This window comes from Pteropus medius, unplaced genomic scaffold (assembly GCF_902729225.1).
Source record: "Pteropus medius unplaced genomic scaffold, Ma_sr-lr_union100, whole genome shotgun sequence".
NCBI lineage: Eukaryota > Metazoa > Chordata > Mammalia > Chiroptera > Pteropodidae > Pteropus > Pteropus medius.
In genome coordinates, this window is record NW_024350319.1 from 1,019,552 (window position 1) to 1,033,244 (window position 13,693).

At 42.9% G+C, this 13,693-nt stretch overlaps 1 protein-coding gene and 1 pseudogene across 1 annotated transcript in view; both read right to left on the reverse strand.

Moving 5' to 3' along the window:
• JAK1 (Janus kinase 1) overlaps window positions 1-13,693 on the reverse strand; it is a 113,945-nt gene that overhangs the window by 19,964 nt on the left and 80,288 nt on the right. Inside the window, exons 7-12 of the mRNA XM_039838457.1 lie at window positions 13,425-13,578; window positions 11,910-12,073; window positions 9,827-10,169; window positions 7,915-8,100; window positions 4,057-4,214; window positions 1,587-1,793 (exon numbers count right to left, since the gene is read on the reverse strand). Coding sequence (XP_039694391.1) covers window positions 1,587-1,793; window positions 4,057-4,214; window positions 7,915-8,100; window positions 9,827-10,169; window positions 11,910-12,073; window positions 13,425-13,578 — 1,212 coding nt within the window. The remainder of the gene's footprint in view (window positions 1-1,586; window positions 1,794-4,056; window positions 4,215-7,914; window positions 8,101-9,826; window positions 10,170-11,909; window positions 12,074-13,424; window positions 13,579-13,693) is intronic.
• LOC120583390 (uncharacterized) lies at window positions 9,259-9,377 on the reverse strand (annotated as a pseudogene).

Sequence of the window (13,693 nt, forward strand, 5' to 3'; positions counted from 1 at the left end):
TGTACTAGTGCTTTCTCGAGCCTTGACCAAAGTTCTCGGTGTCAGAGCTGAAAGGTGAAGAAATCAAGCACCAAGCCTGACGCCACAGATGAGGATGTGAGAGGATCAGTGGTGACCGGGCCAGTGAGTCCTGTGGGCCCCAAACTCCTTCTAAACATGGTCACCCTCAGACTTAGAAAGGGGCAGTGGGGCTGGACAATACACAAGAAATGGTAGACTTAACTGTCACACCCACTCTGAGTGTGACAGAGTGGGTTTCTGCTTTTTACTTATTCCATGAGGAGTTTCTCAGTTGTGTTTACAAGTGAGAAACCCATGTTGGGGTCTGACCATCAGAACCCTGTGGTTAGAATAGCAGAGACACTGAGGAACTCAAAACAACATTCTCTTTAATTTTCATGATTTCACCACTTCTCTAATTTGCAAGTGACAGAGAAAGACAGAGGGCTCTGGGGGCCTACATGAGGAAGCCTCACACACAGGGCTTATTCTTACTCTCCCCACNCTAGGTAAGGTGACACCAGGTAAATCATGTCACTGAATCACTGACATTCTTGGTACAGCCCAGGTCAATTATGCCTCAGAAGGAGTGTGGGCTGTCTTCCTCCAAAGCCTAATGAACACAGAAGACAAGCATCCTGCCAAGGTGACAAGCCTGACAAGTTCTGAGCCACTGCACCCGCATCAGCCATGGGGCTGAGCTGCACAGGAACACCAGCAGGCAGGCTGTGGCCTCCAGAGACACTGCCCAGGACACTTGGCAGCACTGGGCACCTTCTGCCATTTCCTCTTCCCACTCTTGACTGAGTCCGGTCCCCAGGCATTCTCTGGTACTTTTCCCTTCAGTGTCTGAGGTCTTCAATAGGCGCATGTGCTGACTTCCACTTCACAGGCCCCTCCCCGCCCCAGTTCTCTCAGTTCACATTAAACCCATTCAACACTAGTATATTTGGACTAATTTTGTAAAATTGTGTTTTAAAATATTCCATTTCTTATATTTAAAAAAAAAAATTACATGAATAACAAAGGCATTTGTGGTTTGGTGGGGTAATGTCAATTCTGGCTTCTATCTTAGCCTTCAGGCTTTCTTTCACATCATTCTCACTTCCAGCTACACTTGAGTCGCTAATAAATATCTCCACTTGTCAAAACATGGGATGGCAATTTGTATGTTAAAATGTCTGAAGCTACTATCTGGGAAAAACTGCGTTAGGCCAGATGCCGAGTTGGCTCTCTTGGCAGTGGTTTGTACCAGCGAATGCCACAAACACACACAGCTCTAGGACTGTGCTGATCTTGGCACTGAGTGTCAAAACAAAACAAAACAAAACGAAGCAAAAAAACAAAAAAAACCTCTAAATAATTATTCTAAACTTTCTGAAGGTTTGGTATGAACTGGTTTCCTGGTCACATTCTACCTTCCAGAGCCACAGTGGACTCCTGCCATGGGTCTCTTGAAAGAAGAAAGAAGGGACCATGAGGAGGAAAGGTTACGGGTCTGGCTGCTCGGAGCAGTCTCCTTTTGGAGAGGAGGTTGTCCCCGTCAGAACTGCCAGGAATTTTCTGAGAGACCCAGGCTTTTCTACCCCCACCCCCCAAGAGTAGTCCCATCTGCACCAGCTCCTGGGCCAGGTTGCAATGACACCCTGGGCCATATGGCTTGACTGACCTCAGCCTTTTCAAAGCAGGTGACGGTCATGAGGATGTTGTCGAAGTCAGTGCAGCTCCACCGCAGCACGTACATCCCCTCCTCGCTTCCTTCTTGCCGCAATTTATTGATGGCATATTCTGTGCTAGAGGGAGAGAGGGGCAAAGGGGAAAAGAGCTCACGCCAAACAGGAGCACCCTGAACTCAGGGGATATCCACTTCCCTGAGATGCCTCAAGTCTTACGGCCCTATCGCCTTATCTGTCCTGGGTCCTAAAGTCCTCTCAGATACGATATATGAAGCAAGCAGAGATGCCGAGGAGGCTCGAAACAGATCATCAGAGTCTCCAAGGTCTAGAAGAGGATTCAGCCTGCTTCCCAAGGCACTGAGCCCTGCTCATCCCCAATGTGCCCATACATTCTGTCTCCAGCTCCTGCCAGAAGAGCATCCCCAAGGCTGGTGAGGTGGTGCTGCCTGTGATGCAGTGGTAGGGGTCCCCTCCCCACTGTCCCCAGGCAGCAAAACAAGAACACGAGCCTCAGGAAGGCGTAACTTTGGGGTCAGTCTCTTCATTGCTGTATCCCCAGTAACCAGAGCACACCTGGACTCACAGTAGCCGCTCAATAAATGAATGAATTGAATAATGAACACTGAATAAAGAAATCAGTGAAGATCGGAATGATGTTAGCGGGAACATGCCGGTCTTACGCGCCTTTGTAGCCCCAGGACTGATCAGTCCTAGTGCTCAGAGGGCTGTGAACAGTTGCTAAATAAACACACACATGAAGTTACCACACTTAGCGAATGGCGCTAAGTACTGACGAAAGGGGGCTGGCACGGTCAACATGTGTTAGAAAGGCAGTTAGAAAGTGGTCTGCGACACTTTCATGCCTTTGTGCATGTTGATCCCTCACATTAAGATGCCCTTTCTCTTCTTTAAGACCTGGTAAACCATCACTGATTCTTCAAAGTTTAATCTGATTCAAATGCTACCTACTCTGCAAAGGTGTCTTAGGCAATGAGTTTCAGCCCCTCACAGAACATGAGACTTTCATTCATTCAACATATATTAAGCACCTATAATGTGCCAGGCCCTGCTATGAGTGCTGAAGAAAAGCAGTGAACAAAGTAGACAATGTCCCTGCCTTGATGGAGTTCATGTTCTGTGCAGTGAGGGTAGGCAGCCAAAAAACAAATGGATGCAGAAATAAACATAGTATGTCAGGAGGTAATAAATGCCACTGAAGAAAAATAAAGCAGAGCAAAAAAGCCAGGAAGTGCAGGGTGTGGAGAGGGAAGAGATATTGCTACTTTACAGAAGGTGGTCAGGGAAGACTTCACGGATGAAGTGATATTTGAGTAACACCTGAAGGAAGTGGCAGCTGAGTAGATTCTAGAGGAAGAAGACATTCCAGGACAAGGAAAAAGCAAGTGCCAAGGCCCTGAGGTCTAACCATAGTTGGGATAGTTAAAAGATATGCTCTTTTGTAATGCCCAACCCCTCGCTCTGCAATTCTTTGTCTCTCTGCCCGTGGGTCTGTGAGCCTCTCTAGGCCTGGGTTCACCTCACCCCACTAACAAACTACCTGTCCACAAGGTAAGTGGGATAGGGAAGAAGGTGGGATCTGTATCATGTGGAAGGCAGGTAAAGAGATGCTTCCCCAGATATATTACGGTCTGGAAATAGAGACTCAGAAGAAACACTGTAGCCATTTTCTTTTGCCTGAAAGGCAGTCTGTCATATGTAAAAAGAAGTAAACTAATCTCTGTTGCTTCAAGTGGCAGAATTCAAATACGTAGGCAGAAGTTACAGAGAGGCAAGTTCAATGCCATATCAGAGGTATGTATCTCTGTAGTTTTTAGAGCTGAAATCTATTGGCTGCCTTGTGTAGTGTTAAGTACCCCATCACCAGAGGTATCTGAGTACAGGTTACTAGTTCTGAGACTCAAGAGGGACAAGATATCCAGCAAGGCCCTTTCCAGCTCTAAGCCTGGTCACCCTCACTGTCCCCACCATTTATCTGACACTTCAGGACAAGCTAACTCAGGATTCCATTATTTACTACTCTGTCAGATGTGGAGTCTTATCTTTCTTGGGTCACTTTGGCACAGCAGGGGGTTAAGAAGTGTAGCACTCCTTGGTCAGCTGTGGAGAGGTGGCGGGGGTGGTTTAAACCATGAGAACCAAGTAAGAGACAAGATGTGAGGGGCTGCTGCAAGGACCAAGGTAAGAACTTGGACAGAAAAAGCCAGACAACAGACAGCGGGGATGGAAAAGAGGGCACCAAATCAATCAGTACCAAACAACGTGCTCAACTGCCCCCGACCTAAACAACTGATGACACCTGTGTCTGAGGTGGCCACACTCCCCATCACTAAAATGGAACTGAAAAGGTTCTAGAACCAACCAGATTGGACCATGACAGCCATTCTGTATGTTGTGGACGATCAGTGGGGGAGCCACATCGGTGCAAAGGTAATGATGGGCGTCTGCTGTGAGCCGAAAGTAGCCATCTACCAGGGACACAAAAGACAAGGCCTCCTCGTGCGAAGAGAGCTTCAGTTCCTGGTGAGACAAAAGAAATGCCCATGGTTACGTGATGTGTCTACCATCTTGAGCAGTGACTACAGGGAGATACACGGTGAGAAGATGTTTAAAACACAATGGAGAATGCAGGACCCCAAAGGGAAACTCATTTTGTTAATAACTGCATTTATATACAATGTTCACTGTTTATCACTTTCTCAGCTATTATCTCTAAACTATCAAATGAGGTACAGTGTGTTTGTGTGTGAGGAAGGGGAGAACTGAGACCTGTGGCAGGCAGACCTGTGAAGAAGCTGTCACCTGGGTCTAGATGGAAAAGCAAGCCAGAACCAAGGTGGCAGAGGTGTAAAAGAGGAGATGGGAGGAGAAGAGCGTGCAAGTGGTACCCTGGTCCTGGCGCTAAGCAATGACAAACGCAGTCAGCATTATACCTGTTCTAGGAAAGGAAGCAGAGCACAGACGCTTCATCTCATGCAGGACTGGTCTACAAGGTGCAACTCCTATATTTTAATCCAGGGATGGTCCCAGATACAATGATGAGGTTGTTAGGTTAAGTCCAGGGACCCCTGAGGGTTTGGAGGAGGCAGAGTCTTACTCAAAGTGTGAGAGGCAAAGGCGAAAGTGGAGAAGGGGGAGAGAATTTCCGTGAAAGGAATGTTTTCATAAAAACACTTGGAGGTGAAGACAGGTAGGTTTTTGTATTTGTCTGTCTGTCTTGATCATATAGCCCTGAGCAGAGATTACCATTTGCGAGCCATCTCCTAGGGAAGGAAGGTATGTATGCAAAGCCATGATTTAGAGCTTTGACCCATAAAAACATGAAAAAACACCTGAGTCTTCAGAGAAGAGCAAAACACTACTAAGAATAAGACTCTTTACATAGCACTGGGAAAAAGAGAGGCTGGTAGCAGAGAAAAACAGACCAGTGAAGGGGAAAGGGGGCAGATAAAAGCTACAAGACAGGATGGAGGAAAGGGGACCTAGTCACAGTTAGCTGTGAGGCCAAGGGAAGGGTGCTCTAGGGTTGTGAGCCAAGGAGGCCAAGAAGGGCAAGGCCACCATAGGGATGGTGATTCAGGAATGAGACTTTGTACTAAATGTGCTTCCTTTCAGGTATGACCTGGCATCTCCCTGCAGATCCCCAAAAAGCAAATTCAAGATGGTCTAGCTTGGGCAGCCCTTCATCTAGTCATATATGAGTGAGACCACATAAGCACTTAAGTTCCCTGAAAGCGGATGTAAGAACAGAAATGGGGAACGTCAAAAAAATTCAGAGAGATGAGATAAATCAAGATATGATATGATAACATATTAGCATCATGCTTTCCTGAAAGACCAAGAGCCAAAGTACTGCCTGATCAAAGGGCTTGGAAACCCCTTGGCTATGAAGGGACAAAGGAGTAAGATAAAGAAGAGAGAGCATCGCGCCGTGTTAACCCACAGGCTCTGGAGCCAGCTTATCTGGGTTCAGATATCAGTGTTTCCACTTACTATTATACTTAAGCAGACGTAATCATTTTCATAGGTCAAAACAGCCAACTGCCAAGAAACGGGCACTTTCAAATTATTTAGCCTAATAGCTGTGACCATGTGTAAGTTAATTTTTTTGTGCCTCAGTTTCTTCCTCTGTAAGAAGAGGATAATAATATACCCACCTCACAGGGTCAATATGAATAGAGTTGATAGTTGTAAAGTATTTAGAATAGGAAGTGCCTGGCATGTAGTAAGAGCTAGTGTTTACAAAAGAAAATAAAGTAATGGAGAGAACAAGTATTTCTTCCTCACTTCCACCTGCTCTCTACACAGCACTGCAGCTTGGCACAGAGTCATCGGCCCATGTGGTCAGAGTGAGCTCTGACTCAGATGACAGGTGCACCAACTGGGTGCCAGACTTGAAGCTCTTTCAGCCAGGACAGGACAGGAGCAGGCTCACAAAAACTGTACCAGCTGGCTGCTGCGTCTCCTCCTCTGCTATGCATCTTCAGGGTTTGGCCATGTTGAAGAGCTAGATCACAGACGTGTTAACCCCCACTCGCCCTCACCACTGGCTCTGGGAGAGAATGCCTTGGAAACCAAAGCAGTACAGGCAGAGCTGCCGCTTTCTCACTCTGTGCCCTGTACAAATTTTACACCTCTCTGTAAGTCTCAGATTACCCACTGGAAATGGAGCCCAAATTCCTACATCTAAGGTTCTTATAAGGACTAAATAAGATAATGTAGACACAACAATGTAATAGAGCCTAATATCTATAAAATGCTGAATAAATAGCACTTGTTTTGATTTTCTCCCGCCCTCCATTTTCCATCTTCCCACTAACAACTATCTGGGCTCTTCTACTTCTCTCTTCACTTTATTTTTTATTATAGTTTCCTGATGAAATTAATGTATATTTATTGTTTTTAAAAAAGAGGGGAGAGGTGAGGAATAAGAAAATTAAAATCATTCATAATCCCATTATAAATAATTTAATATTTTATTATTTTTCTAAGAGTATGTGTATGTATACGCATACCCTCTCAATATTTTTTAAACAAAATTGGTCCCATTCGATAAATAGATTTATATCTATTCTTCCATTTACAAAGCATTTTTCCAGATTATTAAAAAAATTCAGCAATTCATTTATGTAATATTCTACTACTCAGGTGAATTATAATTTATTTTCCCATTCTCCCATTGTTACATATTTAGGTTATTTTCAGTATTTTGATATTGTAAATACTGTTGGGATAAACATTCTCATTCATAGACCACTGCCTGCATCTCATTGTTTCCAGAAGACAGATCCTTAGACTCCTGAATGGAGAAATATACACATATTTTCAAGAGTTTCAACACATGTAGCCAAACTGCTTTCCAAAAAGTATACCAAAAAGACAGTTACTCTAGTTGTAAAAGGATGACTGACTGTCCTACTAACATGTCACCAGATTCTTTCCCAGCCACTGAGTGTTATTCTTTTGACACACTATTTGCCAAGTTTTAGACAAAACGTGGCATTTCCCTAGCGTTGACTACCTTCACTTTGCAAGAGCACCTGCCTCCCAGCCCATGCTCTCCACGTGTTGTCAGCGGTGACTTCCCTAACACAAACATGTATATTTTGGCAGGGTTCACACTTCCCCTGCCAAACTGGCCTGCCTATCTAGATTATATCCTCAAGTGATACTAAAAGAAAGGAAGTGAGATTGAACACTCCTTCCTCTGTCCAAGAGTCACTTGGGTGTGACTGACACCACGGTGAGGACTGCCACTGTGGCCACAGCCACCAGCCTGACAGTCCCTAAAGTGCAAAGTGGGGCTTCCCATCAACTTTACCTTAGATGACCTACCAAACTCAGCAGAGAGACTGTGAAGGAGGCCGGAGGTGGGGGGAGGGGGAAATGCTGATATTCGCTAATCTGCTTTTCCTTCAAATTCACAAAATTTTTATGAATTAAATATTATGCTGAAATATCTTTGGGAAAGGAACAAATGCTGAAACAGATTCATATTTACAAGACCAAAGAGAGGCACAGAAGTATACCCGTGTAACTTAAAAGTCTGACAATGATAATGTCAGTGTTAGCAATAGGGACTTTTTGGATTAAATAAGATAACCATCAGATTTTCTCTCTAGGACAGGAACTCTGAAAAGCATGTGCTGTATAACCGTTCTCAGCAAAATCTTCCTCTCATCACCAGATCCAAACTGAATAGCTTCTGGAGCAAACTTACCATTTTTTTGTTGTCTTGCTTATTAATGCTGACCACAGATTCCTTTATTACAATATGAGTGATTTCAGGGAAGTAAGAAAAATTGCTCCACTCTTCCCGGATTTTGTTTTTCTCCTCATCTTTCTTCTGTTTATTTTCCAGTTTTTTCCGTTTCAGTTTATTTTTTTCCTTTTCGACAGGAACAACCTGATAACACGCATAAAAATGACAGTTAAGCTGGCTTTCTCACTTTCTAATGGTAAAAAGGTCAGTGCTTCTGGAAAGCCAGTGCAGAGCCTACATCCAAGGATGAGAAAACCAGCATGCTTGGGTTTACAGAGCAATCGGGAGAGCTGGCACATGGGCTTAGGATCACGATGTTCTGGGTCCCATCACAATGTGGGGATTTTATGCCCGGAGGAGACCTTTATTAACACACTGACTAAACTCTTTACATAATCTATAATGTACAAGTCAACTTAGAAAGGGAAATAACTGCCCACTAGACATGCATCTACAATCAGGTCCCCTCACTTCTGGACTGACGTGTTTCAACACAGGCAGAGAACACGTTCTTCTCATGACTGAACAGAACACGGGATTTCTCCTTTTAGAATCCATCACTGGTTGTCTTGACTTTATAATAACATTCAAGCCAGAATTGTCAAGAGAAGGTACAAATCCCAGACTTGAATAATCTAGGGAATCATACATGTCTGCATAAGTTTAAACATTTTGTGTAGCATGAGTCTTAGAAACTAGAGATCTGGGTTGAGATCCTGCCTCTTTCAGTTACTTAACTAGTTGTTCATCTCTTTGAGCCTCCATTTCCCGATCAATTAAGCAGAGATCTTACATCTTCACAACGTTCTTTGAAGATTAGGTAAGTTCTTATTAACACAGTCTCTACTACATAGAAAGCACTCAATAAGTCAGACATTGTTATTTCAGCAAAAAAATAAAATAGGAAAAAATGAATCTCACCTTTAATATTATTTACAGTAATAATGATGATGATAGCAGTTAAAATAATCTACTGAACATTTATTATATGCCAAGCTCTGTGCTAAATGACGTTTAGTTTTCTCAAGAACCCTATGAGGTAGATACAATACCTGTTTTATAGTATCTCCATAATATGTGGCTGATAGAGGTGAAGCAACCTTCCTAAGGCCATGTAACTACAAATAATGCAGTTAGGATTTGAACCAGGTCAATTTAGGTTTAAAACCCATGCTTTAAAACCACTCTGCTCTATTGCTTCATTCAACAAACACTTCAAGGAAGCTTCAAATTAAAAAATCAATTATCCCATTTCATGGAGCCAGAGGACTAAGTTCAAATTTTTTTTTGTTTTTTTTTTAACATCTACAGCACCTGGTCTTCCTAGGTGGCCTCTCATCCAAATATTAACCAGGCCCGACCCTGCTTAGCTTCCAAGATCGGATGAGATCGGGCACTTTCAGGGTGGCATGGCCGCAGACTAAGTTCAATTCTTGGCACAGCTGTTTATTAGTTAAGACCTTGGACAAGTTTCTTAACTTCTCGAGCCTCTTTGTGTTCATCTATATTATAGGGATAATGGTAGTATTCCCCTAAAAGGTTTTTTATCTTGAGGAATAAATGAGTTAATATATGTAAATGCTTAGAAAAGAACTTGGCATATAGTAAGCACTCAGTAAATGTCTGCTGTTAATATATTATATATCATATATATTATTATATTTTTTCTACTTCCCTGCAGAACTTAGTAAATATTATTCAGATCTACTGCTATATGGACACAATAAAAGATGAATGATACATGGTCTCTAGCCTAAATAAACTCAGCTGACAAGGGTGATGGGCACACAAACAGATGATTCCAACAGGATAAACAGAACACACCGTGTGACACAGGATGTTGTTTTGATCAGTCACCAATGCCACTTACATTTGGTTTCTGCCTCCACTGGATTCCAAGATTTCCAGTCACCATCACTTCATAGTAGAGAACATTTCCACTGTCATTTGGATGAAACCAATTCAGCTCATTTTCTGATGAAATCAGTAACATGGAAGTCTCAAATATTTCAGCACCATAATGTTTTGTCAAAGTTTCCAAGGTAGCCAGGTATTTCACCTTCAGGTCATGTGTGGACACACTGCTGTCACAAATGGTCTTGTTGTTAAATTCCTTTAGGAAATCCTTGAAGACATTATTTATCCTCATCCTGGTGAGAAGGTTCCTCTGTCTGATGGACTTATTCAATGTTTCTGGAATATATCGCTTGTAGCTAAGAGAAAATAGAAAAACAGATCTCTTTTCCATGTACAGGTTAGCTGACAATAGTTTAGAAACAAACCTAAATCTATAAATCTTCCTTCCACATGTTGCCAAACAAGAAAGGAGGATCTGCTCCCAGACGGTCGTAGATGGAGTAAGCACCAAGGATGACAATCCTAAGGAGAGGGAGGTCAACAGGGACTACAGGAAAATAGAAAAGTGCATATCCCACAGACTTTTACTGAAACGGAAATTCCTACAGGTATCCTCGAATTATCTGGGTCACAAAGGCAGGCAGCAAAACTGACTTATGTTTTTGCTGGCTAGTGTCACTGTTCCTGTGCACATCAGCCCTCACGTAAGCACACTGTTATTAAAATTCAGTGTCACTTAGACGGTGGCCTGAAAAGTGTCATGGGTGATTATGGATGCTTTGTATGTTCTTCTTACATATCTGTTTTATAATTTTTCTATAAAGATCACGTATTGTTTTTATTATAAACGGAGAAAACACATAAAAGCTAATTAAATACAAAAGACTTACTGTTTGCCATGTGAAAATGGCCCAGATATATTAAATAGGTCAACAAGTAAACTGAAAGTTTATTACTCATCCAGGTGCTAACAGGAGAGTATCTATGACTAACAGAATCTCAACGAACTGATACACTGCTAGAACAGGACCCAGCTTAAGGAGAGTAAGAATATCCATGAAAGAAAGAACAAATGGGGAGACTAGTGTGCCTGCCATTCCCAGGCCCGAGACAGAACCTGGCACAGGGTAATCCCTGCTGATGAATGGGTGGTTTCAAAACAGTGGAAATTGGGAAATTTGAATTTATCCCCCAAAAATGTCATAATTTTTTTTAGATTAATGAGGGGGAAGATCAGGGGAGGGTTGTCATTTTTCGCTTTAGCCTCTTGAAAATATAAAGAGGAGGTACCCAGAGCAAAAGCCACACACACAAAAAAGAGAAAGTAGCAATACAGCATGCATCCCATCTGTCCCTGCATTACTGAGGAGAAACTCATGATGCGCTCCAGACTCTGATCAAGGGCAGAAGAGGTCTGCCCAAGGACAAGAATATATAAGAAGTAACCTTATAAGAAGAGGCATGTTGCCTATCACAACTATTACAGCTATAAATAATTTCTTCAAAGTGAGACTATCTTCATTTACGACAATCACAATATCTCACTGGAAAAAAATTATTTCATAGATGAGTGGAAATTATGCATATGGACTATTTCTTCACAAGACTTGATCATAAATGATTATTTTTAAGTTGACATAATTTCCTTAAGGTAACAGTTGATCATCCTTCACATCAGAATTAACAGCTCTCTAGTGAACTATAGTTCAGGCTGGGATGGTAGTGGCTGCCTGTAAAACTATGTGGAGAAGGATTTTAAGATGAGTCCAGCAAAAAAGGAAAAAATGCAGTGATAAATGGCAATGCCTTCCATGGGCAAAGAGGAAAGGGCTGGGCATGAGGGTCAGTAATTTGATTGGCATCTCCAGCCCCAAATTTTTCACCTTAGTACAAATGTCTGAGGTCATCAGCCAACATTCGAAATCATGACACGATCATAATTGCACTACCTTTTATAGATAATCTAAAAAAACATTTGAGCTCTGCAGAGGAGAAGGGTCAGCCAAAAGCTGGTAGTGGTTAAACTGAGAGGTACAAAAACATATAACAATAACACCACCCCCACAATCAATTCTTTAGCCAGAAGAAAGGTTTACCTGATGTCCTTGGGGAGTTCTGGCAACTGCATCTTCTTTATCATGGCATAATGGGAGATGGCCAGGACAGCCATCCCCAGACACTCGTTCTCTATGTCATGCCCATCCTGCTCAGTCTTGGGGTCTCGGATTGGAGCCAGGCATTTGACCAAGTCATACTGTCCCTTTAGAGCAGAGGTGAGAAGAAATGAACCACCACTTAAGTTTCAACAGTCTACCCTCCATGATCTTGAGAGGAAGTTTCTCCACATAGGAAGGTGCTATCCAAAAAAGCAGCACAGCAATGAAACGAGATCGACAATTCCTCTGGCACCAAAGCTGTTTCTCAACGGTTGGTATGAAGGGACTCAGGAGATGTTCTCCCCAGGTTAATTCATTCATTTAACAAATATTTATTGAGCATATGCTGGTCCTGGTGAACAGTATGAACGCATGAAGCCCCTTCGTGGGGATTACCATATAATGGTGACAAGTAGCGGGTACCAGGCTTGGACTACATCAGGGAAAGAGATGGCAACAGCTGTCTGAGGTTTGATCATTTGCTAATTCCACAAACATGAACTGATATATCCTACTCTAGGAACTGGGTATAAAACTCACAGGGAACCACGCCCCATTCTGATGTAGATTTAGAAAAAAAAAGAATGAATCCACATTTCACAGTGCATCATTACCACATGTAAGTTTTTTCAAAATCTGCTGTTCGAGTTTCCAGTAGTGAAATGTATCACCAAAACATACCCCTCAATGGTGGAGGTGCACAGCATTCCAAGAGCCAATAACGGCTTCAAAAATGAAAAAGAAAACTAAAAACAATACCCACCACCTGTCTTGTACAGAGTGGTGAAGATAATATCAATGCTAGCTCCCCCTTATTAAATCCTAACCTCAGCGCGAGACACTGTGCTAAGTTTCTTTTCTTTACTTTTCATTTAATCTTCACAACTGCCCTATGAGGTGGATGCAAACATCAGCAACTCCACCTAACAGATATATATAATATATGATATATATATGTTCTCTCAGGGGAATGTCATTTAGGTGACTCTAAGTTTTCTTCTGGCTTTTTCTAGTGTCTAGTCTTTCTACCACTGTGTGATAGAAAGTGGCCACCTCCTTCCTCCCCAAATGGCACTGTGACTGCCGAGAAGTGCCTTTGTTAGACCCACTGCACTATACCTTCCCTCTCTCACAGCTTTCCTCTGCTCTCTCCACAGAGGGCACTGCAGATGAGAAGTAAAAGGGTAGAAGTAGAAGGTGAGGGGGAAAACAAAGAGAGAGGGAAGAAGTGAAGCCTGGAAAGCCCAAAAGTGGGATGACCAGCCTCCTGGGACACTGAATTGCTGCCTTCTCCCTCTTCACATGGGGCAAGCCCAGGGGTGGCAAGAACGGCCTACGGGACAGGCCATAAAATGTCCTGGCTACCACCAAGTTCACCTGCACCAAGGAATCTGAACCCTACAGTGCCACACCCATTCCGTAAACTCCAGGTTCTCCTGGGCCCAAACTTCTTACCTGAGCAAACAGATACTCCAGGGAGCTGGCGTCAAGGAGAGGAGTTGCATCTGGAACTTTTTTTTTCTCATAGCCATTTTTCTGCTTCTTCGGAGAATGTCGCCATACTGACTGCTCATTATCATTGGTCCCATGCCAGTTGGTAAAATAGAACCTGGAAGGCAGGAAAATGTCAACTGCGGGAAAGAAGACCTAGAAATGTGTGGGAAAGTTGTGCTGGTTCTACTCAGCATTATCAATGCCAGAGGCTAACCTTCGCTGAGAAGCAA